Source organism: Eptatretus burgeri, chromosome 1, assembly GCF_056783735.1.
Source record: "Eptatretus burgeri isolate ZD-2024b chromosome 1, Ebu_testis_v1, whole genome shotgun sequence".
Classification (NCBI taxonomy): Eukaryota; Metazoa; Chordata; class Myxini; order Myxiniformes; family Myxinidae; genus Eptatretus; species Eptatretus burgeri.
In genome coordinates, this window is record NC_140961.1 from 157,904,306 (window position 1) to 157,931,889 (window position 27,584).

The window sequence follows — 27,584 nt, forward strand, 5'->3', positions numbered from 1 at the left end:
CCCATCCCCTCCCACCCTTTCCCCTCCCCTCTATTACATTACCTCTAAAACAATGTATAGGTTGTGTTTGTACGACTTTCGGTTTTTGAATAATTTGTGATCAGCTCACATGAGAGGTCACGTGACTCCTTCGCTAATCTTACCGATCATTATAACGTCCTAAAAAAAGTTATTTTCACTTATGATATCATATTTGATAATCGCAGCCTGCCATCTCACCAATTATATAGGTATCAGGGTTGAAATTAGCAAAAAAATGGCTTTTTAAAAAGCAAATGGGTATATATAGATCGAAGCTTTTGGGTGGATAATTGGAATGAGGCACAAGTGGTGACTCGTGTCTTTATAGGTTATGAATTGTGAGAAAATGACTGTTTAAACCCCTGGAAAGGTACATCATGCTAAAAATGTAATCCTATAAAGTCTTGTCATGATTAACCTTTGGAACTCAGAGGAGGAAGGAAAATTGCATCACTTCAACCTCCTAATTTGAAAATTATAGTACCTACAAAAGCCATGTGCTGTACACAGCAATCCATAGGTATGAAGATCAGGTATTCAACAATATGAGTGAGGAAAGTGAGAAAATAAATTTTGAGCGCCTTATCGTACAGAAACTGGTGCAGCAAGTTCCAAGTCAAGGTATTGTTGAGCAGGCCAAAGCAAAATGGCGGCTTAAGACACGAGTGGGGTGACAGCAGGCTGATCTCGATGGCTTACCACCATCTTGGTGAAGTTTTTGTTTTTTGAAGATTAGCACCCATCAATTATCTTCACAAAGGGGTGTTTAACTTTACTCAAACATCCAATTTTCTCTCTTGCATTCCCTTGGAGTTCCCTTAGTATGCCTGCAAAGTTTCCTGCTGCTATATTTCATGGTTTTGGAGTTATGAAGGAGACACACACTGAAAAACACACTGACATTTATTATTTAATTATGAAAAAGCCGTCAACAGTGAGGAAACAAATGCCATAATGCGAGCCCGATATTATCTTAAATGTCAGCTTCAGATAGATTATTTTTTCAAGTGAGGTACAGAATGTAGGAAAAAGTTCCAGCAACCTTGAAGCTGCACCAAAACGGTGGCAAGATCAAGATCAAGAGTTATCACACCAAAAATGTTCACAATATTCCGAGGAGTATTCAAACAGCTAATTTTGGAAAACAAACGAGGGATAAATGTCGATTGGGAAAGAATTGTTCTAATTTTGAACAATGTTGAACAGACAATCATGATGGAAGAGCTTAATTTTGAGAATCAATAGATTGGACTGAAAATGAATCTGACCAAGATAAGAATGCATGTTCAACTGCTACAAAATAAAGGAAGATGTTAAAATTAATCATTGCAAAATTGAAGAAACCAGTAATTGCATTTACTTTGGACAACTATGGCCTTACAACCTATCAAGCACACATCTCCACACCCTACAGAACATACAAAACAAAGCCAATCACATAATCACATATTTCACATCACAAACACCCATCGCGCAACTCAGGAAAAATAATGTTAAAAATCGAAGACGCCACGCAAGGTGTGCAGTTCCAATCAACACGAATCACCCGTGACACTACATGTCCAACCCCACGATAGGTGTGCAGTTCCAATCAACATTACCAACCCGTGACACTACAGACCCATAAACACATTTAAACTACACCACAAAGACATTACAGCAAAATCCTTCAAAACATTCCCCAACTGATCGATGCAACTACAAAAAACACATCCATACCTACATCACCATAAACACAATCAATAATCTAGGCCCAAACAGTATCTTGGGCCATGAACCCCCACCCATACACAGAGAAATGACTCCCCAGGACAAATCATGTTCACCTTTCACCTCACCACTGTGGAAAACCCCTAAAGCTATTACAGTAAAACATAGACTTGACAACACCACTGCCAACACCTCAACCTCTGCCAGATCGCTCCACTCACAACAAAACACATTATGGAAGACTGCGTGGCCTTCGTTCCATGAAAGCAAGAGCACAACTTTAGAAGTGAGGGATCTCTCGGTCACTTCCGGGAGATTAACTGGCTATCTCCTTGCCGCAGACCTGTTTGAGTAGAACTAACTCTGGGTAATCGAAAACAACGACTTTGGAAAAACCATGCAAATGGATACGGACCTCTTTGAAGAAGCAAAGAGTTGCACTCGAACAAGATGGGCAGCATTTGAAAAATAAAAATATATAATGAAAAGGAAACTGCCCTTGTGGTTGAAAAATATAGTTTACAATCCGTGTTTAAAGTAAAATACAAAATTTCAGTTTAATTCCAAAATATGCAGAACAAGTCGTCCAAGTACTAAAAAAAGTTTAATTCCATCAAGATGTAACAAAATGAAACAATATTGATCAAAAAATATAGAACTTAACTATTACTGAAAATAATAAAAACCAGAGTTCCGAACACCTTACCCACAGTCTTGAGAAAAAGAACATGGGAAGGGTCTTTACAACCCTTGCTTTGTGTTTCCCATCACGATCTATATTTCCTAGGAGCCGCAATTTTGACTGAATGTCGATATTCGCCAATTGTTAGAGCGAGTGCGGAAAATTTGATTGGCCGAGAAAGCATAAAAATCATGTCCTATTTTGTCCAAGTTCTGAAAAACTGGAGGTTTTTTTTTAAAAGTGCCAACCAGCCAATTTGGGTGCTGCACTGTTCAAGTATATATTTCAATTGAAATATAATTCAAGTTTTAAAGGTTGTAGAAAAAAAATAATTGGAAGTTTATCGATGATTATCCCTCTTTTACACTGCCTTATTTAACAGGTGAAATTAGTTATTTGTGCCTGTTGTTTGTCCTTTACGTAATCCCTTGAAACTAAGTTTCCTGGTTGGAATGATATTCAATATTGTTTCACTGCTTTCACTGACAGGCAGAGAGACAAAAAAAATTACCATGCTTCGCTGTGCACATGCGTGCTTGGGACGAGTTTCTGTAAAATTTTCAAAATCCGAACAAAAGTTCTGCTAAACTGCAGGTTCTTGTTCTGATTCATGCTCCGATTAGAGTTCTTCATTGTTGGAAATATATAATTCAATTGAAATTAAGTAATTCCTCGATTATATACTGACGTCTCTAAACAGATAGACACTTTTAACCAATGGCTTAACCACACTTTTCGCTTCTCACATGGCATAATAATCACATCTTGAATCAAACTGGGGATGGTTCTTATTTTTAAAAAAATAACAATATAAATTATTTTTTTTTGAAGTACATATCTATGTTATTGTACAAGTGCAGCACATTATGATTGAAGAGGATGGCATGGTTGAAATATAACTAGTTTTTCACTTGAGTATCAGAACTTTTACTGCATATCTTCATTCTTCTTTCACTGCATGTCCAATTTGCTATGTTTTATTTCATATTTTTTCAGGTCAAAGAATAGGAACCACCAGAGCAAATATTATTGTTGTTTTCCTTCATGATAACTATTTCGTTGATTTTGCAGATCAACTCTTGCTTACAAATGTAAGTGGAAAGACTTGGATAGGAAATAACGTTTGGATAAGCTCACCCTCGATGAAGCTTTCACGTTACGCACATCTGTACGATGGCTGTCTCGGCTTTTCTGTACGTCGCGGAAAGATCGAGGGTTTGCACGAATTTCTGATAGACCTGCAACCTCATATGATGAACACAATTTTAACTTCTAATTTGCTGCCTAACAGTAGTCAAATATCCTTAATTAAAACCCGTTCAACAAAAGCAATTTTTTTAATAAATAATCAATTCGATATGATAATCAGCTGTTGCTACATAAAAGACAATCAGCTACACCAACAATATGATATTCCTGTGAAATTCAACATGTTTTACAAACTGCATACTCCTGACAATGAATCCTTCTGCTGTTATGGAATAAACAAAAATTGTACAACAGTTGTGGAGAGTTGTAATGTTTACATTCAGCTGTCAGAGCAAGTTGCAAATGTAAGTAATTCACAAACAAATTTGTTCATTTTTATGACAAAAAGGAGATCGCTGTTAAAGAAAGGCATCAAAGATTTAAAAAAATTATGTGATGTCAACAGTATTTATGAGTTTTGTCCAAAAAGGTTCATTTTAGGGAAATCACATTGGTTTCACATCAAACAAAAATCACAGAAAACTTGGAATACAACTTCTGTCCAGCTTTACTGCAAATCTACAGTGGCACAAATAAAGTGTATGCATATTTGTGATAGATCATGTTTCAGAATTCGCAACAATATTCATAACTCCACCAATCTTATGAATAAAATGAAGTCGGTGCCTCGATCCCCAGTCAAAAAAGAAGATCCACTGGAGGAATTAATGACTGACTTTTGGGAAGATCATTTAAACTGCTCCTTCAAAGCCAACGATACAAGAAGAAGACTATGTCGTAAAATTGATAAACTTGACCAAAACGAAACTCCATTCACAGACGTTTCTCAGCTTCGAATGTCCTACAACACATACCTGTCGGTGTATGCAATTGCCCATGCATTTCATGCTCTCCTTACCTGCATTCCAGGACGTGGATCTTTTGAAAATGCCTCATGTGTCGAGTTCCATAGTTTCCAACCTTGGCAGGTAAATGTATTTGTTGTTGTTACAATTTTATGCTGATTACTCAATTTAATAACATTTATATTATTTCATGCTAGTTAAAAGGCCCACATTAGGAAAACCTATTTCTGAAGTTTGGAAAGGCCTTCTATATCAATTATCACACTTTCGTTGTGTAGCACAGTCTGGGGAATATGTACATTATACATGGATCTTTTAAAAAGCCAAAGTAGTTTCTTTATTTCATTCATCTCTACCCTAATGTTTCCCCATAATATGAGTGCTGTCATTGACGCCAATGAACTTGCTCCATATGTCATTCAAATTGTCAATGTTGGTAAGTTACAAATTGTTCCTCCAGTTGCACCTTGGTTCCTTCAATCAGCTTGTCATCAGCAATGCACCAGTGGACACACAGGTAGGACGTGTATAATCTCAAAACATGTAAGACTCACTGGGGGGAACAATTACTAAGAGTGTCTGGGCAATAATGGGGATGGAGATGACACAACTGCCTCAAGCAAAAAACAAAACCACGAACAAAATGGGCCTTGTTCACATGCATACCGTCATGAAGAAGGATCACACCTTTGAACACCAATCCTCTGAATTTGTCCTCGATACATGTCGGATTGTTATGTTGGATATGCATATTCGTTTATGACATAAGCTCATTCCACTTCAGTTTCTGGGGATGACGGGGGTTAAATGGGGAACCATGATGGTTGACCTCTCATTGCCTGTATGTCATCAATCAACGAGTTGAATAAATTTGATTGTTAGCATTACTTCGACTCCATGAACGATCAACATGGTGAAATCAGCAGGATCCAACATTTTCACGACCAAGGGCTCACTGTCCCTTGGTGATTTTTACCAGATTATCTTTCGTTCTCCTGACCTGATCATCGGCTGCCTGCTGGAGCTCAGACCGCCCACATAGGTACTCTAAGTGTCTATGCAGTTTAACCCACAAACATGCCCCCCACCCCGAAGAGAAACCGACAGAGTCTGTTCAGGACATTGCATCATTAGTGGCTGTTATGAAGGACATTGTGACAGTTCAGCAGCATGACATGTTGAATCAAGACCAGGCCATGGTGAAACAGAACAAGGACCACATGGAGGAGATGAAACTGCAACATTAGCCCTAGCAGCAGCCTGTCCACCCATCTTAGCGTCCACCAAGGGCATGGACATGGTACATTCACCTGCCCCTAAATCTTTAGCTCAGCAACTACCAGCCTTTATAAAACTGCAACATTAGCCCAAGCAGCAGCCTGTCCACCCATATTAGCGTCCACCAAGGGCATGGACATGGTACATTCACCTGCCCCTAAATCTTTAGCTCAGCAACTACCAGCCTTTATAAAACTGCAACATTAGCCCTAGCAGCAGCCTGTCCACCCATCTTAGCGTCCACCAAGGGCATGGACATGGTACATTCACCTGCCCCTAAATCTTTAGCTCAGCAACTACCAGCCTTTATAAAACTGCAACATTAGCCCTAGCAGCAGCCTGTCCACCCATCTTAGCGTCCACCAAGGGCATGGACATGGTACATTCACCTGCCCCTAAATCTTTAGCTCAGCAACTACCATTTTGACTGAATGTCGATATTCGCCAATTGTTAGAGCGAGTGCAGAAAATTTGATTGGCCGAGAAAGCATAAAAATCATGTCCTATTTCCTAGGAGCCTACCATTTTGACTGAATGTCGATATTCGCCAATTGTTAGAGCGAGTGCGGAAAATTTGATTGGCCGAGCCTTGTCTAAGTCCAGTTTTCAAAGCATAGAGAGAATAATGAGATAATAAGCAGCCTGTTGGCTACCAGAGTAGAGGAAAATCAGCAAGCTATGTGTAATGTTGACCTTGGATGCCATCGGAAGACTTTTTAGAGCAAGGTGAGATGCCAGACTGCATCGAAAGCCCGAGATACGTCAAGAGATGTCCCTGATCTCATGTCTGATATTGAAGGGTTCCATCCAATTTTGGCAGATACAAAGTGTTTTCTTGTACAAAGTTAAGGATCGGATTCCGGTTCCGGTTCTTGAGCAACAGTGGCGGTTCCTCTTCATGGTCTCTGCTGACTTTCTCAACGATAAGTTTTCTGGTGATTTTGTTATCTTTGTGTTTCTAGATCAGTCTCATGTTAAAACTTGCGATAATTGTGGAGTTTTCATCGTATTTTCATATTGGGTTTCATTGAGGCCTACCCTTCTACTGGTTTGTGTGCGTGATCGTGTTTATTGTATTTTGTCCTTATAACCATCAGTTTTTATTTTGTCCACTTTTCACTCCACCTTCATTCTATCCCTCTCAACTACACCCTCTGTTTCACGTCTCAAAATAAGAAAAAAATACAACAAAGAAATACCTTCTACTTAACATGATATCCCACATAACCACGTGATTTCATGTACCAACTCGTCTTACTCCTTCTGCCGATCTACCATCTATCTTCTACTTTTGCTTACACACATTCACCATGCACCTTCACGATTTAATCTTCAACCTTTCCTTTACCCAATCTTACAAAAAAAAAATCGTTGTTCTTTTAACCTCTCACGCTACACCTCCTGCAACCACGTTTCTCTTCGCACTCTTCTTCTTCCTATAACTTTCAAACTACCAGCTTCCTTCGGCATTTATCGATCCAAATTCAACAACACTTACAAGATTTTTCTTCAACCTTTCCTTTTCCTTATCTTACGTAATATTTATCAAAAAAAAAATCGAAAAACTTTCTCTTAAAATGTTACAACTTCCTCTTTCACACGTGTGTTTCTCTGTATTGTATCATAATTCACTATTATTTTTCTTCTTCAAAAGGCTGTTTTCAATTCGACCTTTTCTTCATCCCATGTCTAAAAAGTCCCACTTTTACAACTTTTCTTTTTTTTCATCTATCTATAATTCCTGCAATGTGTGTGTGTGTGTGTGTGTGTGTGTGTGTGTGTGTGTGTGTGTGTGTGTGTGTGTGTCTGCGACCGCTGTTTCTCAACAACCACTGGTCCGATCTCATTGAAACTTGCCAGTTATATTGCTGGGGCCCCGTGGATGTGCCTTTTCAATGTTTGGTATTAATCGGATAAGTGGTTCCAAAGTTATGGCCATTTATTTACCAAACCAATGATAGGACACGGTGCTACAACATCACGATTGACGTCACAATTCTTTTTTTTTGTACGTACAGCAACGCACGTATGGGCACGCATCTACAGGCACACACGTACAGGCACGCACGTACGGCCACACATGTACGGGCACGTGAGAGTGAAAGAACGGCCTGTGAGGTTGTTTCTGGCACGCGGTTTGAATTTATTTTTTTTTGCACATACGGCCACGCACTTATGGCCACGCACATACGGGCACGCACTAGTCTATCTATAATTCCAGCAATCTCTGTGTGTCTGTCTGTCTGTGACCGCTGTTTCTTGACAACCACTGATTCAATCCAATTGAAACTTGCCAGGTATATTGCTGGGGCACTGTGGATGTGCCTTTCAAGGTTTGATATTAATCGGACAAGCGCTTCCCAAGTTATGGCCATTTATTTACCAAACCAATGACAGGACACTGTGCTATGATGTCACAATTGACGTCACAATTTTTATTTTGCACGTACAGCCACGCATGTACGGGCAGCACGTACGGGCTTGCATGTACGGGCACGTACTAGTTCTCTTAATTCTCCTTTATTGCATCCCTCAAGTAATGTTTTTAATCACATCTCCGACTTAAAAAAAATTTAATCCCAGTTTGCAATTCATGTTCGGTTTCCATCAATCGTCCTCTTTTTCTAACTTCAGTGCTAATTCACCCCACCAACTTAAATCTACCTCCTAACCCCTCACCTGTTATCTTCTCTCTTAACCCATCCCATCTTGCGCCTCACCCTCCCTCCACTCTAAGCACCTCTTCACTGTCTTCTGCTTCAGTATCAGCTCCTCCTCTGTTGTCCTAAAGTGTGTGGAGTTCGAACATCTGTGGGCTCCATTCTAAACTAACTGATATCTCAATCTCAATCAATACAATCATCACCACAAACACGCTCCTTCCTTCCTCTCAGCACAGCTCCCCCTCTTTCCAACCACTCAAATAAAACACCTCTTCAAATTGGCCTCAGGCGTGTAGGGCAAGTAGTGTCAGCATAGTCAGCGTGGATATTCAAGTACAGATGCTTGAATTTTCCAGTTGTTGTAGATGTTGCTGAGTACCTGAACATAATCAAGGGCATCTCTTATGAACGGTGCAGTTTGTCGGGCTTTGGATGTAATGATTTGGGTGACATGAGCTCCACAGTGAACATAATTGGCCAGCGGTTGGAGTTTTTTTTAGCTGTGCTTGACAGCCCTTGTACTTTCCAGACATGTTGCTTGCCCCATTGTAAGTCTGCGCTCTAAGGTGTTCAATAAGGAGTTGACACCGAATTAGGACATCCTGAAGGATCTTACAAAGTGATACTCCTGTTGTTGACGATACTTGCTAGAGGCCGATGAGATCTTCTTGAACATCAAAGGAATCCGTCACATAGCGCACACACACCGACTCCTGCTCATTACCCTTAATATCTTGCGTTCCATCAGTTACGAGTTTGAAGTGAATGGACAATTCATTCACGTTACTTTCGATATTTCTCAGTATGGCATGACTAATCAACTGTAGAATTTCGTTCTGAATTTCTCCACTTGTGAACGTCGTCTTCCATGACAGCCACGTCGAGGTTTACATCATCCTCGGCCCGCAACTGTAAGAGCATTTTGAAATTCCCTTCGAGGCATCCTTCCCACAAATTGCAAAACCTTGTCGGGATAAATATTGCAGTGAGGTGATAATCTTCAGAAGTGCTGACCATGCTTATATTTGCTCTTCTATCAGTTTTCTGCTCAGCTGCACATGGACACCAGGTTGACTTCTACGACATTTCAGATTTTCAGAGGCAAGCCTATGTGTGTTTGATCGTTCGTGTTGTCTGAAATTTTCTGTAGCCTTTTTCCAGTTCAGAAAGCCCTTTGAGACAAATGCGTCTTCTGCACAGCGGGCAAGTTCGGTAAGTTTTTCACGAGAATCGTCCGTACAGGTGTGACAGAGTACACCGCCGATGCTCTGATCAAAATGAAGCCACAGAAAATCTTTGAACCAATGTTGTTGAAAATTAAAGTTTTTTTTCAGTATTTGGACTGGGATACAACTGACATCATGAGGTTGAAAAGGCTGTCTGGGAAATTAGGCCGAGTACGTGCACATGCACCCTTTTCTGCTATCTTCTCCTTTCAATAGTCCACCTCTTTCTAGGAACTTGATTGCTCCAGGAGAGTGGTCGGGAATGTGCTACTTGATGCTGTTGCGAAAACATTCTCATATCCATATCCTCTATGAAACGAGAAGGAAGTTACATTTCAGTTGAATAAATTTTGACATGTGAATTATAAGGGTTATCTTTGCGGAACAAGGAATTTTTAAGGTCAACATACTTTTGGCTTGGTCACTATACCTCCAGGCACAATGTTGGCATGTGATAAGCTTCGCGTAGCACATGTATTTCTAAAAGAGTGCCGATACGAGTTCAGTTCTTAACTTAGCATTCCATTACTCGCTTAGTTCCCGGCTACGAGCTTATTACTTTTATTACTTTTGGTTAGGGTCAGATTCCCTGGTATTTTAAGACCTGATTATTAATATTAATCATTTTATTTAATCTGCATTTAATTAACCAATGAGCTAAAGGTGAGTGAGATGATTATGATATTATTGGTTCATAGTTAGCGTCGTCGTTAAAGATTGTGTTCTTGATTTGCATGCCATCAAAAGGGTTCACCAAAGGAATGAGCTAAAATCAGTTGCAATGTGAACATTTATGTAATTCTTTACCTATCACAAACCACGAGACCAGGAGACGAGGGATGAAGATATGTTGCCGTCCGGATGTGCACTCTCTTCTTTCCAATTATTGTACATAGTTTGTTGATTGGTAAATACTTCATCATTTCCACTAGTGCGTGCCCATACGTGGGTGCCCGTACGTGCAAAAAAAAAAAAGCACAACTTTGAAACGGCGTGCTTTAAGTATAGTGCGTGCCCGTACGTTTTGTTTAAGTATAGTGCGATATAAGTTAGAAAGGTGAAATGAACCATTTTGGTCGCTAAAAGGGCCGAGAACCGTTGCGGCGTCGACATGGTGAAGAAGAAGCTGACATACCTCTTTTTTATTTTCAACGCTGCATTTAAAATCTCTAATTTAATCATTCTAAATCACACGGTTTAATGGGACACCTTATTCTGTCGGTCTATCCTTCGTCTTTGTCCTCGTACAAACGGAAAATTATTTGGATGATGGCGGAAGAGAAATTCCTTCCGGAACTTTAGTTTTCCTTGTAAAAATTGCAAGCCGCGGCTAAGCAACTAAGCCTAAGCCTTTTTAAATCGGATTTTCGAGGTAATCTCATTACTACCCTATAGATACTGTATAATCCGAGAACAGAATTCAAAAATATTTTTCCGTTCGTTTGTCCGAACCGCTTTGGTGAATTTTGCATATTTTTCAACAGCGACCTTTTAAAATCTATAATTTAATCCTCATAAGTCCGACGACCGAATGATACCTCTAGTTTTGTAGGTCTATACCTCCCCGAAGTCCAAGTACCGATGAAAAAAATTATTTACATTAACCGCCGCAAAAGCGAGTGAATCAGCGCATTTTATTTTATGTTTCCCAAATATTCAAAGCTAATTTAGTCGCCAAAATACCCACTTTCCTTCGATTTTCACCCGGTTTTCAACGTTGGGATTTAGGCCACTGTTATCGACTGCGAAATATGAAAACAGAATTACAAAATATCTTTCCGTTCGTTCGTGCAAGCCGGTAGAGTGGAACCGCGTCATCCTGCACAAGCTCCACCATCTCAATCAGCATACCAGATCGCAAAATCTTTTATTGTCTTAAACTCGACGGTGCAAAGTCACAAAATTAAACACACACACATCATCGTGCAGGTAATAATATCAGGCATCCGGCGATATAAGTTAGAAAGGTGAAATAAACTATTTTGGTCGCTAAAGGGGCCCCGAGCCGTTGCGGCCTAACACTATCCGAGGTGTGGCGCTCCAGGCCATGAAGCCGCAATTTTTTTAAACACTCATAAAATGACGATACAAAGTCCGAAAACGTCCCAACATACCTGAAAATGTCCAGGTCACGTTCCCTGTTAGTGGGTGAACAATCCAATGCTTGGCGAATTCTGCTTCGCAATGATAGGAAGAGCCGACATCGAAGGATCAAAAAGCGACGTCGCTATGGACGCTTGGCCGGTGGGAGGCCATGGCTTGGGAAGCACGGATTCTCAATGTTGAATTGTTAACCTATCATCTTTAATATAACTATAATAGACCAATAAAAGTTTAATGGAGATTTAAAAATGTATTCTTGTATTTGAGAGCATCTCGGCCTGGTTGTACGAGAGCAGCTCGTTTTGTGTTACGTAACTTACGTTCAATGAAAAAAGTGGGGGGGGTCGATACGTTGTACCCCCCTTGATAAAAAGTGGGGGGGACCTGTCCCCCCCGTCCCCCACCAATTGACACCCATACTTTCAATAACTCTCCTTAACTATCCCCCTCCTCCCTCATCCTACAATTCCCCTTCCCTCCCCCACATCCAAAACCTCCCCCTTCCTCTTTCTTAAGAGTGTGGACCTGAAACATCCAGGGCCTTCATTCAAACCTAACAGATCTGTCCACACATTTTGCCAATGACAGACCAGACATAATCTGCTGAACAGAAACTTACCTCCTTCAAGATGTCGCTGATGCCCTAGTATCTCTCCCTGGTTACTCCCTCCAGACCTGAGCCTCGTCCTGGCGGCGGAGTTGCTCTCTTCATCAAAGACTCCATTCCTCACTCACCATGTACTGCCCCTTTTCCCCCACACCCTCAGGAATACCTCTGGCTAAGGCTTCCTCTCCACTCCTACCTCATGTTTTTATGTGTTGCACCATCCACCAAACAGTGATGACTCCATTTACATCTCACTCTCTGTAAACATGGACCAACTTCAATCCTTTCATCGCAACACTCTCTTCCTCAGATGTGGTGACTTCAACTGTCATCATTCCAGAAGGCTGGGTGTGGGAACCTCTCTCACCTGCCATGTCACTTCAGCAAAATAATTATTCGACTCATTGGGACTGACTCAATCAGTCAACTTCCCGACTCGGACCTCATCCAATGGTACTCCATCTCTTCTGGATCGGATTTTGAAGAATTTCCCTGCAAGTATCTGCTGTTTTTTCTCCACTCCAAACGGTTCATCTGACCACATATGTGTCAAAGTAGACATCTCTCTGGCTGATATCAGAGAACCACATCAGGGACTTTGAGTCTCGCATTTCACTCAGGCGAACTGGCAGGGACTTTAAGCAGCCAAACTTTTAGACTGGTCTCCCCTCTCCACTTCCTCTGACTTCAACTCATCCTGGGAATTCTTCAAAAGAAACTTGCTCTTTCTCATGCACAGATTTATCCCATCTCGTCTTCAGTTCTCCTCCCCTTCCTCCCGCCCATGGTACACTGAAGCTTGTTGGAGGCAGTTGTCGTGAAACAACCTGCCTTCACCTCATGGAAGGCTAATCCAACTGAAGGCAATCTCAGTTCCTTCCACAAAGCTCAAAACACATGTGTATCTACCGTCAGAAGAGCCAGAAAGGAACATCTTTATAATCTCGTCTGAACTCTCAAATCTATCAACTTCCTCCAAATCCTGGAAGCATCTTGTTAAGTCTCTTTCTGGTGAATGCTCCCCTTTCATTCCCACCCCCCCCCCTCACCTCAAATGGCCGCATAGCTGACACTGCACATGAAAAGGCTGAATGCCTAAATTCCATGTTTCCTTATAAATCTTGTGCCCCAAACCCATCACTTTCTGTACCCACCTTCTCAATCACACCCAGCTATCCCTGGACTCTATGTCCTTTTCTCCTGAAAAGATGAAGAGCTTTCTGTCAAACCTCGACTCAGATTCTGCAACCAGTCCAGAAGGCATCAGCCGACGTGTCCAAAAAACATGCATCTTTGCTCTTGCTCACCCTCTCTCTGTTCTATTCACCCTCTCATTTGCTCAATGTCTTCCGCCATCTGATTGGAAATCAGCAAACATAACCACTCTGAAGAAAAGAGGTGCAAAAACAGATCCCAGCACCTGCAGTCCAATCAGCCTTCTCCCATTCATCAGCAACTTTATGGAATCCATCATCGCTTCTGACATTAAATCCTTCCTCTTCTCCAATGGCTTGATTTCCGATCAAGAACTTGGTTTCAGACCAGGTCACCCTACCCTGGATATGCTGTTTCTGCCCTCCCAACAATGGATGGAGAACCTCAATGTCAATCATGAAATCAGAGTCACCTCACGAGACATATTGCGTGCTTTTGACACGGTCTGGCACCCTGCCCTGCTCACCAAACTCTCTCTCTCTCTCTCTCTGGTATCCAAGGCTATTTCCCCTCATGGCTCTCTGACTTCCTCTCCTGTCGCTGCCAACATGTGGCCTTAAATGGAATTCTCTCATCTCCTCTTCCTGTGCAGGCTGGAGTTCCTCAAGGCAGCGTTCTGGGCCTTGTTCTTTTACTGGTTTTCATCAATGATCTCTCAAACTCCCTGGAAAATCCTCTTTAACTATTTGCTGATGACTCCACCCTCAGCCATACCATCTCTCATCCCTCAAATCGGCAAGCTTCAGCCTCTTTGCTCTCTGCAGATCTGTATAGAACCAGAAGGTGGTCCAACATGTGTAACATGTCTTTAACCCTGACAAATCTTACCCTCTGACTCTCTCTCTCTCTCCGAAAGGACCATATGGAACCCCCCCCCCCCAATCTACTTTCTCAACATTCCTCTTGAAGAAGTCCTTTCACTCAAGCTTCTCGGTCTCACTATCTGCCATGATCTTTCCTGGGAAAGCTACATTTCCAAGTTGTTCTCCAAAGCCAGTCGCAGACTGGGAAACCTTCGTTGTGCAAAGTCCTTCCTTGGCACACCTAAGCTCCTGACCACATACAAAGCTTTCGTCAACAGCTTGATGGAGTACTGCTGTCGCCTCTGGGCTGGTGCTCTCGCCTCTCACCTTTCTCGGCTTTATGCTGTGAAAACCAAGGCATTTAGGATCGTTGGTATCCCCCGCAATGAGGCTGAGTCTTTGTGTCTCTCACTTTCTCACCGCAGGCAGGTCAGTGGTCTTTCTGTCTTCTGCTGTCTCCTCTCTGGCCTGCCCCTCCCCCGCCACCACTCTGTCTGAGATATGCCCCACACCCCAGATTTCCACAGGGCACTCAAAGTCCACCAGCAACCACCTTTGGGTAAAACTACCAAAATCAAGAATCACTGCTCACCTTCACTCTTTCATTTCTCTTTTTTTTCTGCCTTTGGAACAAACTCCCACACACTCTTCAATCCCACTCTTCCCTCCAGGTCTTCGAAACAGCTGTTCACCACCAAATCTTATCTTCCCCCATCCAAAATCATGATCTTTTCTACCTCCGTTAATCCAACCCAAACTCACCTACTTCAAATTTACTGTTTTCCTTCGTGGAATTCCCTGTCGTGTCCATCTTGCTTACCCCGTGTACCCCGCCCCATCCCTCTCCCTACCTCAGATCTCCTCGTGTCACTGTTCCACACTGTTTTTTTCCTTCTCTCTCCCCCCCCCCTTTTCTCTTGCTCCCCTTGCTGTACGTTTTGTGTGTTAGCTCTCAAACGAGCCTTGACAATGTGTACCCCAAAAAATGAATGGCTTGTATCAGACCAAGAACACAGAATGTATCAGGATGCATAAGAACAAAAGAAATAAAGAAATATGTGGGAGTTGGGAGGGACACCAACTGCAGGGGTGAGTGACAAAATAGAGAGAGACAGGGAGAAATAAGGGATGTAGGGAAGAATGTGAGGAAGGGGAGGATGCATGCGGTGGACAAGATGGATACAGAAGCAAACGACCAGGAAGGAACTCTTGGAAATTTGCAAAGAGGTGGGCTTTCTGTTGGTCGTCGGTTGTAGACAGCAACTGGTCAGGGTAGAACTACCATTCAGACTTAAGAGCATTCAATTGCTGCTCGTAACCATGTTTGGTATTACTTAGTATCAGGATTTCTTGTATTACTTATTGTCTCATTCAAACTATAGTTACCAGGATAGCTCCATTCTCTCTTTCTCGCAAACAAACATCATACACTTTTCTTACTCCTTTTCACTCCATAACTTTACATTCTCTTTGTTTTATCCCTCTTTCTTTTCATTTCCTCAGAAGCCTCCAATTAAATATGATGATAAAGTCTGAAAAGTCAATGGCCCCTGGTTTCATACACTATGGGTGGGAAGAATCTCCGGTGACCTGCCTGTCTGCTGCCAATGAGAGGGAGCACTCAGGCAGTAGTAGTGTCATCCCTTCCCAAGAATCTTGCCTTGTGAAACAACCTGACTCTTTTTCAATTAATTTCACCAACATCCGTGGTCTTTCCTCAAATATATCCTCTGTTGAACATCATCTAGCAAGTAACTCTCCTAATATCTTGCTTCTCTCGGGGACCAAATTGTCACATGATGTTCTCGTTAATTCGTTTAACATTTCAAAGTACACCCTTCACTCATGATTTCCGCTTCAAAGGAGGAGTCTGTGTTTAGTCCAACATCAGCATGACTGTTGTACGTCTTGTGGACCTTGAATCTCCAAACTTTGTTGTCATCTGGCTTAAGATTTTTCTCCCGATCATCAATATGTTTTTCTTTGTTTCACTTACTGCTCTCTCAACTCTACAAACCTTACAACTTGCTTTATTCTTGCCATGAGGCCATGACATCCTCACACACTCAAGCAGCATTGCTAAATTAAGGAGACTTCAATGTACACCACTGGGAATGGTTGAAATCTTCCCACACGGATGTTGGGGGGAGGGGGGTTAAAGCTCTTATATTTTCCATTCTCAATGATTTGGAACAAATTATCAACCACCCTACCCATATCCCAGATTCTCAAGACCACTCTTCCAATCGTTGGATTTGTACATCCCCTCCGATCCGTCGTGTTACAGCCACACTATTTCACCTCCAATTGGTTTCTCTGACCACAATCTTGTAAACATCACTTTACTTACCACCATTCCTACTCCTCCGACTGCTCCGACTAAATGCCAGTATTGGCATTTCAATAATGCTGACTGGAATAGTTTACAAAACTTATTTTCTAACTTTACCTGGAAAACTACTGCCTCTCCTTGGGTGATGCCTCTATCTCTGCTGAACGCATAGATGAAGTTATTGTTGGAGGAATGGAGGCTTATATCCCTTCTCTTTCATGTGTCTCTCTCCTATCAACTCTTGGTTCAATAATTCCTGCTCTCTGGCCATTAGTGCACGGGATGCAGCATATCGGACATGGAAAACTCTTCTTCCTCTGATTCGCATTCAGGTTTCATATCCACAGAAATCATTGCAAATGTTTTATTCGTGAGGCACAGCATTCCTTTTTCAAAAGAAATGTGACAAACTCTCATCTTCTTCCACCAATAGATCTTTATGGTCCTCAGCTAAAAGGATCTCCAACAATTTCTGTCGCTCTAACTTTCCTTTGCTTTTCCAATCCGATGATACTCTCGCTGTCTCTCTGTCTGATAAACCAACTCTTGTTGGTTTTCTTTTCTCCTTTAATTCCACAATTGATGACTCCAAAATTCAATCTCCCCCTTAACAATCCTATGTCCCTCCCAATAATCTCTTTCCATGCAGTCAAAAAAGTGCTCTCTCTGGACATAAACAAGGTGAACAAACAAGATGGCGTTTCTCCTTGTGTCTTGAAGGAATGTACTTCAGAACTTACACCTGTGCTTGCTTGTACGTTTTGTTTTTGTTTTGAAACCCAAACTTTTCCTCTTTCCTAGAAATATGCCTCAGTACAGCATATTTTAACAAAGGTAATCGTTCAAACCCTTCTAACTGCCATCCCATTGCTCTGACTTCCACTGTTCCCAAAGACTTCTCAATTCCCATTTCTCTCAATCATCTTGAATCTCACAGTCTTCTATCTGACCATCAATATGGCTTTCATAAGGCAATAGCGATCGGTGATATCCTATCTAATATTACGAATGGCTGGGCTTCTTCTCTCAGAGACTTTTGGAAATCTATTGTTGTAGTCCTTGATATCTCAAAAGCTTTTGATAGAGTTTGGCGTCAGGGTCTGATTTCCAAGCTTTCCTCTTTCAGGTTTCCTCCTTCACTCTGCTCTCTCATTATGAGCTTTCACTCCGACCACTCTATCTCCATATTGTGAGGGTTCAACATTTCCAACCTTCCCGATTAACTGCAGTGTCCCTCATGGTTTTGTTCTGACTCCAACACTCTTCCTTCTTTTTATCAATGACTTTTCTTCCACAAACAACCAAATGCACTCGAATGCTGATGACAACATAACATTCCTCCATGTATTTCCCAGCTGCTCCATCTTTCTTCACTCGATCTACATCTCGTTTTATCAAAGCCAGTCTTTAAATTTAGATTTGGACAAAATTTCTCAGTGGGGCAACACAAAGTAGAAGTTAGAAGCAAATGGAATCAAGTCAAGTTTAATACCTCTAAAACTAAATTTCCTCCCATGTCTCTCTCTGAAACTCCTCTCCAATCTACTTTGAAAGCTCCACAATTACACCATGTGATACAATAACCCTTCTAGGTATGACCCGAACATCACATTTATCCTGGAATCCACACATTAAGCAAATAGCTCAGTTTTTCTCGAATAAACTAAGAGTCTGGTCAGATGTCGAAGATTCTTCTCCTCTGAAAAGTTGATCGAGCTATATAAGGGATTGATTTGTCCTTGTATAGAGTACTACTCTCATTTCTGGGGAGGTTCTAGCTCCACATGCATACTGGACAGAATTGAATCCTAATTAATCTTCCTCCTCCTCCTTTTTCTTCTTCCTCCTCCTTCATGTGCAGCACCAGGCTGCAAGTAGCATCATTAGCTGGGGGAGCAGCTGTGGCAACAATGCAATGCCCCTTTCACCAATACACTGGTGCTCATTTTTCTGACCTCAGAAGGATGATAGGCTGAGTCAACGCGACCTGCTTTTAATTAATTGGCCAAACAGGGGCAGGAACTAAAGACCCCAGAATCTTAAGCCAGCCACCTAACCTATAAGCCAACACCTGGTTTCAAAGTAATCTGTCTGATCAATTCTCCCAATCTGACCTCAAAACAACCCACTCAAATTAAGCTGCAAAGTTGGCTCTCTTTCTCTTTTCTAAGGATATTGCTTCGGTTTTTGCTCCTGTAAACTTGCTGCTTGTGTACCTCCACCATTAGCGAGACCACAAAATACTCGACAAGCCACTATGTCACATGATTATTGTGTGGCCATTGGCAACTCAAGGGTGGGCCATTATGATGTTTGTTTCTTCCCCTCCACTGCCAAACCCTGGAACTCTTTACCTTCGCATGTCTTTACAACAACTTAGGACCTTCCCTTTTTCAAAAATCAGATATTATTTTACTTCCTCAAAAACTCTTAGACTATTCTCTGTTTCTTTACTTTTCTATATATGCAGTTATTTCAGGCCTAGCCTCAATGAGGACTCATCTATGACTGGAGTCTTTAACATAAGAAAAGAATATCTCCAAATTTCCCTCATGTGAGTATTAAACAATGCTAGCAAACATAAGTAATGTGGTTTCGCATCAAATAAAGTTCACAATTGGGACATATTGCACGTCACACCTGAACCCATGACATATCACACATGAGGACACAAAATTTAAGTTAAAAAAACAATCCATTTCCAGTCCACATACAATCTGACGGCCATAAAAAATTGACAGGCAATTGATATCATTAATGCGTAAAGACTCATTAAGAACCTTTATTAACTAAAGATCATTGTGGCCTCGAAAGACGCCCAGCAATTTGTGCCGGCTTGGATCTGTTAGTCTATGGGTGATGTTTCCTCCAATCTTATTTCAGTCCAGTGCTAAACAACAGTGGTAACTGTTTAAAAACATAATCATACGTTGAAAAGAAGTAACTGAAGAGTTGGTGGTTATACTAATTTTTACTTCCTTTAGGTGAGCCCCACAATGAGCTATACACCTTAAAGAGAAATATGATAAATGCCATGATAAGCTATCTGTACACCTTAACACGGTGTTTGTCCAAGGTGGAATTCCCTCTTGAAGAGGGGGGAAAATTAAGTCACTATAAAGTCCGAGCTCTTATATCTTAGCTGTACTTCATGTGACCCTTATTCCCCCTGGCTGGTTTGGTTAAGAATGAATAAGTAACGACCAAATGTATCTCAGTCCAATAGATAGACAGATAGACAGACAGACAGACAGACAGACAGCAAATTGCATATTTTAGTATGATAGTATTGTGTGGGTTGGATGTCCAAAAGGGGTGGTAGCCAAAGACTAAATAATTTACTCCATGAAGCAGTTACAATTCTCCCATTTTTAGCTCCCCTGGACTTTATGCAGGTGACCTTATGGGATCACGCAGTGTCTGTAGGTGAGTGAGTGAGTGAATCCGTCAGTCAGTAAACACTTCAGACATTAACAATTGAAGCAAAGACACAATTTTGCTGATACTTGGCCACAAGCTTCCTTTCTGTTGCCTAACGACGGTATATTGACAGCATCAAAATCTGCGCTAATTAAGGTCTACGGGTTTTTTTGAACCCCTCCCCCCAAAAAAAATAGGTATTTGCTCTCTTCACCAAAACTACACACACAATTACAATGAAACTTGACCACAACCTTCATCACCAGTAAAGTATCAGTGTATCGACCGCATCAAAATCTGCACTCATTCAGAGGTCTACGGGAGGCAGGGGGTTGAACCCCCAAATAGGAATTTGCTCTCTTCTCCGAAACTACACAAACAATTTTAATGAAACTTGACCACAACATTCTTCACTGGGGATGTACCAAAGTTTATGTACCATATCAAAATCTACACTCATTAATGGGTTCTACCGTTGGGGGGGGGGGGGCGGTGGATTGGTTGACCCCATAAAATAGGTATTTGCTCTCTTCTTGGAAACGACAAACACAATTTTCATGATACTTCACCACAACCTTCATCACCTGTGATGTACTTAAGTTTATTGGCCGCATCAAAATCTGCTCTCATTAAGGGAGTCGAAGAGGGGGTAGGGGTGGTGGTGTTTCTCACACACCAAAATAAGTATTTGCTCTCTTCTCTGAACTACACAAAGAATTTCAATGAAATTTGACCACAACCTTCATCACCCTTGATGTACGAATATTTATTCATGCATTAAAAAAATTCATGGTCTAGGGGGGTCTGCGGGGGGTTTGAGCGACTGTAACTCCTGATCCAGCTAAGCTTCAGGACAAGCGGTCTTATTTTTATGCATTACTCATTAAAATTAGTCTGAGATGAAGTTTGAATAAAAAATTACCCCCGTTTGGGGGTGACGGTCATCTCTATAATACCACAAGTTCTCAATGTTCAGTTATGACCGAAGATTACTGCGCAGTTCTACTGCACAGCTCGAACTGCACAGTTTGGTTAAAGATGACTCGGTATTTTGGCGCGCACGCACGAAATTATATTTTGAAAATAAATGCCGACGTTTACATTTCGGGTTTTGAAACTTTTGTACCTTCGGCGGAAAATGTATAAATATACATGAGTCGAGTAGCAGCAGTTGGAAGGAGTTTGACTGTGAACTTGAGCATCACGTTGTCCATCATTACCTTCCTACCTAACCATCCCATCCTTCCCACCAATTAATTTACTCTATAGCCATCATTTACTTTCAGTTATTGTAGAGTGTCTAACATGCATTCTGTAGAAGTTTGCTTAGTCCTAGACAGTAGAATTGGTCGATTTTGAGGGATGAGTTGTTTGACCTGAACCAAAGAACAGAGCTAATCACCCCAACCGAACAGAAAAATAACCAAACCGCACACCCTTATTAATAGTGAAATGGCAAATTCAAGAAAAGCTCTCCAATAGACCTTATTCCTCGTCCGAGTTCAGAACATCTGAGCATGCGCAGTGCATTTTCAGCCTTAAATTTTAGTCAATTTCTCATCTATCACGAGCTCAAAGTTGCTTAAACTTGGCGATCTGTAGTAAAAAATAATTCTCTACAAGGTAAAACCAAAACTAGCCTTCTAGCTGTTAAAATAAAAAAGTGTTACAGTGTTCCGAACGAGAGCCGAATAGGGTCTATTTCCTGACTAATTAGGATTAGGTAGATGACCTACAAAGTATAAAAAATATGTGACGAGTTAAATAGACAGTAGTTTTTAGGTCATCTCTTCGAGCATGACCTAATAATATGGGTGTCGATGTCCTTCAATCAATCCGTCCGTCCGTCCGTCTGTTCACAATGAAGTTGAAGCAGGAGATCTGGTCATTAGGGATCCTGATAGAGGTCGATGAAATGTACACGATGGCATGACTTTCAAGGTCACCGAAGGTCAAGTCAAGGTCACGAGGCCTTTGAAGTTACGAAAATGACGATATTCAAATTCTATCTCCTCCGACATTTCTGAAGAGATCTTGAATTTGATTGTAGCATATGAATTTATGGGACAATATCTAAATTTGCTCGGGCCGGATTTTCGAATTTCGCTTTCGTTTTCACGTCACGTGACTTCAAAATTTGCAAAAACTGCCCTACATTCAAATTCAGGAGGCTATATATTCTCTACTGGGCATGGTAAAAGTTAGTGAATGGTGTCATTGCATAGCAGCTGACCTTGTATATTTATACATTTTCCGCCGAAGGTGCAAAAGTTTCAAAACCCGAAATGTAAACGTCGGCATTTATTTTCAAAATATAATTTCGTGTGCGCGCGCCAAAATGCCGAGTCATTTTTAACCAAACTGCACAGTTCGAGTTGCGCAGTAGTCTTCGGTCATAACTGAACATTGAGAATTTGTGGTGTTATAGAGATGACTGTCACCCCCACACGGGGGTTATTTTTTAAAATTTAATTTATCTTGTGAGAATTAGTCTCATACTTGATCATTTTGAGGAGATCCGACCTGAGCTAAGGCTTTTTATTAATTTATTTTTGCCGCACTTTTTTCTACAGTTAATGCTTTATCTAAGGAAGGTACATTTTGTGGACAATTCCAATGAATCACTCTATTTTGACGAGGATGGGAATCCTCCAGCAAGGTACGAGTTGATAAACTGGCAAGCTGGAGAGAGCGACGAGTTGTATTTCAATGTAGTTGGTTTTTTTGATTCATCTGCATCTCAAAACAAGTTTCTTCAAATGAATACAAGCGCAATCAAGTGGAATGGAAGACTCAGCGAGGTAAAGATAAATTTTTCCTTGTAAAATGTTGTCTGTCTTTGAAATTTGTTGCGAAACACTAAAACAATCAATGTTGTCCGACAAAATTGTAAATATTTTGTTTTATTCATTGTATGTGAATACAAGTCTTTATATTGTGGGATTTTTATTAGACCTGGAATAAGGGGATGAAATAATGCATCGCAGAAGTCTATAGTCCACATTTATTATTATTTTTAAAATATTATTATTATTATTATTATTATTATTATTATTATTATTATTAGTCGAATGTGCGTGTTTTTGTACGTATACAAAGTTGATACTCATGGAAGAAATAGAACACAGAACAGGAAAAACTGGCTTTGTGGGATTCAATTTCTATTGGTAAATGTCAATAAATGCTGATTTGAGACCACACTCACAGACTGGTGGAGGAAAAAAAAAATCCACAGTAAATAAATCAAAATTTATAGAAAAGGGACATTCAAATTCTGGGTAAAAACTTATTACAGTTCCATGAATGTGTATAATAAAAATAAATTCAATGAGTGATGTGGTATTTACATCTCTGTGAAAATATCCGGTTCTGGGTCAGAGGATTCAGTGTGCAGTGCATATGTGGAGTTGAAGTTGAGGAAGAGCATTATACGCGGTTACGTTTCGTATGGGTGGTAAACAGAACTGTCATAATATCAGAATATTATATCTGTAAAAATATAATATTTATGCAATGGAATAGTTAAGTAATCCTGAATATTTTAATCGATAAAAATCTTATGAAATGTTAAAAACTAAACACTGGTTATATCTGCCAATATTATAAAAATACACTTTGAATTGGCATCCACAACCATCCATGACCATGTTGTAGAATGACACCTGAGGCCCTCGCTTCCTCCCTCACTTTTAAATTCGTTTTCTCCACAACCGCTGGAGCAGTTGATACAAATCTATCAACACAGGAGTGCCTACTTACAGATAATTTTTTAACAAAGACACATGATGATTGAATGGAAAATGCAGCCGGCATTCCCAAAAGTCTGCTGTCTGGAGGCATGGGTTTCAGGGTGTTTCACACATTAGGAATAAATGGCCTCAAGCTCGCTTCAATTGGCCTCAGCCGACTAAATTAGATTCTACCAAGCTAAGTACAAAGGGGAGTGGGGGGCACAAACATCATGGGAGAGGAATGTACCAGAAGGACACTTGGAAGGGGAATGGCCATGAGAAAGAGTGAGCAGAGGAGGAAGTTGAGAAGTCACAGGAGTTGAAGAAGCAGGAAATGATCTCAAACACAGCAACAAGGGGGCTGAGAGAACAGGTGGGGAGGACCATGGATGAAACAGCAATGGAACAGAAAATGGAAAGTTGGGTGGAGTGAGAAGTGAGAAAACACAGTCACCTGAAAAGGATGCGATAAACGACTTGAGTGGGTTAAAGAGGGTAGAAAATATCAAGAATATTTATGGGGGAGGAGGTTAACCATCTTGAATCCCTGTAATTAAAAAGATTGATGAAGTTAGTTACACAGGTGAAAGAAAAGAGAAACAAATCAGTTGAAGTGTGCAGTGAACCTGGGATTTTTGAGTTTCACCAGAAATTGTTTACTGGCAAAATGTGTGCAGCCTGCAGAGACCTGCAGACTGGAGGGGGGATCAACTCAAAAAGTAAAGGTTACAAGATCAGAAAGGAAGTGGTAAAAGACAGAGAGGTTACTGACTTGGCTGCAATGTGGCAGTAACAAGCGCAGAGGTTCAGTTTTGTTGTGGGAGATTCCAATTAGTTTGAGGGTGGTCTCCAGGGTATCAAGACATCAAACATGTGAGGAAGAGGCACCAGCAGCCATCATCAAAGGGGTAGCAGTACTCCACTGAGCTAAGAATTATGGCCTTCTAAGTATTCTTGTGTGGTTAAAGTGTGAATATATAAATAATGAAAAACTAATTTTGAAACCAGAAACCACAGTACAATTACTAATAGATACAAAGCATATTTTGTATTTCTTGAAAGAGTTTATGTAAACTTTTGAAATCAAAGGTTTACCATTTATCATTTGAACACAATCTAATTTTGTCATTTCCTTTCACTCCAGGTGCCAATCTCGATATGCAGTGAACCTTGCCCACCTGGAACACGCAAGTTTGTAAAGAAATCTGAGCCTTTTTGCTGCTTTGATTGTATTCCTTGCAGTGTTGGAAAATTCTCCAATATTACTGGTACATTCCAGAAACGATTAAAAAAAAAAAATACAAATACTCTTGGACATGGCATAGAAAATGATAATTACTTTCTATTAAAGGGGTAGGGGTCACTACCTAAAGCTCAACCACAGTCGAGGCGAAAGAGAAATTTAAACACTAATTAGTAGACATCCAATCACCAAATATATACTGCATATATATGTGTCTGTCTGTCTGTCTGTCCCCAAACTACACCCTCAGTTTTGGGGCTAGCCCTGACAAACTTTCTGTGAAACCTTCTGGGGTTCCCATTGAGTGTCCTAAGATGGGTGGGAAGTTTTACAAATTTCTCAGTACAATTATGATTTTCCACCACCATGAAATCTATATATATATATATATATATATATATATATATATATATATATATATATATATATATATATATATATATATATATATATATATATATATCTCATTTCGGAATTAGCATTTTCGCTATTTACCGCATGTGCAAACATTCGCTAGTTCGGTACTGTCTCAAAACAATTGAGATTCTCGGTTTTCGCTCACTTTCGGGGATTCTGTTTCTGCAGTTTCTCCATTGACTGTGTATAGAAGCATTACATATCCACCTTCTGGTGGGGTAAGCTGCAATACGTTTTTTGCTCAATTCCTTCATGAACCAGCTGTCCGTGCCTTACATTCGACTAAAGGTCGCACACGAATGTGGAATTCATTGGTTCATGGTTTGGTATTCGCCTTAACCACCTTGTCTGTTTCCTTTTGGGCATACCCCAGGCAAAAATGCTGCAGTATAGTATATGAGAGTTGTACTCTCATATATTCTTGTTGGTAGCAGGTCCTACTAAAGTAGCCTGCAGAGAATTACGACAGTAAAGGAATATTATTTTTTCCTGGGACACCTGTGCGTATCACAGTTATCTCACGAGTATATGTATAAATGGCAAAACGCAGCAAAACTTATTTATAACAACTTTGTATCTAATCACTGAAATTACCTCAATCAGATTAAACCACTACACCTTTTCCTGAGCACAACACCTTTTCCAGGTAGTGAAACTGAGCACATAAGTTTACAAACACCTTTATTAACAACACTGTCAGCACAAAACTCGAACTCTGTCTCCCTTAATGTTAACAAAGGTATGTTTATATAATTGTGACAGAATTCCAGTAGATGCATGAAAAACAGAGTAAAATATATGTATATGTATGTATATATATATATATATATATATATATATATATATATATATATATATATATATATATATATATATATATATATATATATATATATATATATATATATATATATATATATATATATATATATATATATATATATATATATATATATATATATATATATATATATATGAGCCTGGTGTTGGCGCAGTGGTTAGGGCAACGGCTTGGGATCCAAAAGGTCCTGAGTTCAAGCCCCGTTGGCCCGTTGGGCCATTGAATTAATACATCAGGGGGTTGACTCAGCCTGTCATCCTTCCGAGGTCGGCGAAATGAGTACCACTGTACTGGGCCAGTGTACACCCCGGTTAAAATAGGTGTACCATATCCCTGTGTCGTAAGAGGCGACCAGAGTTGCGTCAGGAAGGGCATCTGGTGTAAAACATGTGCCAAATCTCTATGTGGATCATACGGATGATCCGCTGTGGCAACCCCTAACAGGAGCATCTGGAAGAAGATATATATATATATATATATATATATATATATATATATATATATATATATATATATATATATATATATATATATATATATACATATATATTCCATAAAGTCCTTGTGCAATTTGAACTTTCATAACTTTTAATATTCACATGACAGAAACAAGCTTTAAATTGAATATGAAAGCAAAATCCATCACGTTTTGTTGATGCTAATGTTGTTTTTGGTATTGCTGTTGTTAAATCTCTTCCCTGAGTTTTTTTGTTGACTTGACATTTTTTGATGAGGCAACTTCAACATCAGTGGTAAAGTCAACCACCACATTTACCACATTTGGCTCCCAAATTACGATAACTAAATCTTTTGCGTATCACGTTGTACCAACAAGAAGCAGCTCTCGGGCACTCTGCTTTGAATGTGCGATGATTCTTGAATGATGTCTTTCCAATCAAGTGGTTCAGTAGTCGTGAACCAATTGCTCTTCCACCTCATTTGCCTGATCTGTCCTTATTGGACTCCATTTAATGTGGCTATTTTAAAATGCTGTTTCCTCATCAAAACCACATCATTTTTTATGAACTTAGGGCTTGGATGACAAATTCAATTCAGAAAATATTCAGCAGCTACTGGAGAAAGTTTTCAACAAGTTTGAAAATCGGATTGAACTATATATTACGAAACATGGGGATTATGGTGAAGTCTAATAGTTTTATATCTATCGAGTAAAAATGTGTTGAAGCATGCTGTCATGCACCATTTACAGTTTGTTTCCATCATGTGCATATCAAAAG

General features: G+C 40.3%; 1 protein-coding gene across 1 annotated transcript in view; it reads right to left on the reverse strand.

Annotated features, from left to right (window-relative positions):
- Positions 1–1,408: 1,408 nt before the first annotated feature.
- Positions 1,409–27,584, reverse strand: part of LOC147035848 (vomeronasal type-2 receptor 1-like) — a 97,440-nt gene continuing 71,264 nt past the window's right edge. Inside the window, exons 8-9 of the mRNA XM_085881768.1 lie at positions 3,551–3,651; positions 1,409–1,429 (exon numbers count right to left, since the gene is read on the reverse strand). Coding sequence (XP_085737894.1) covers positions 1,409–1,429; positions 3,551–3,651 — 122 coding nt within the window. The remainder of the gene's footprint in view (positions 1,430–3,550; positions 3,652–27,584) is intronic.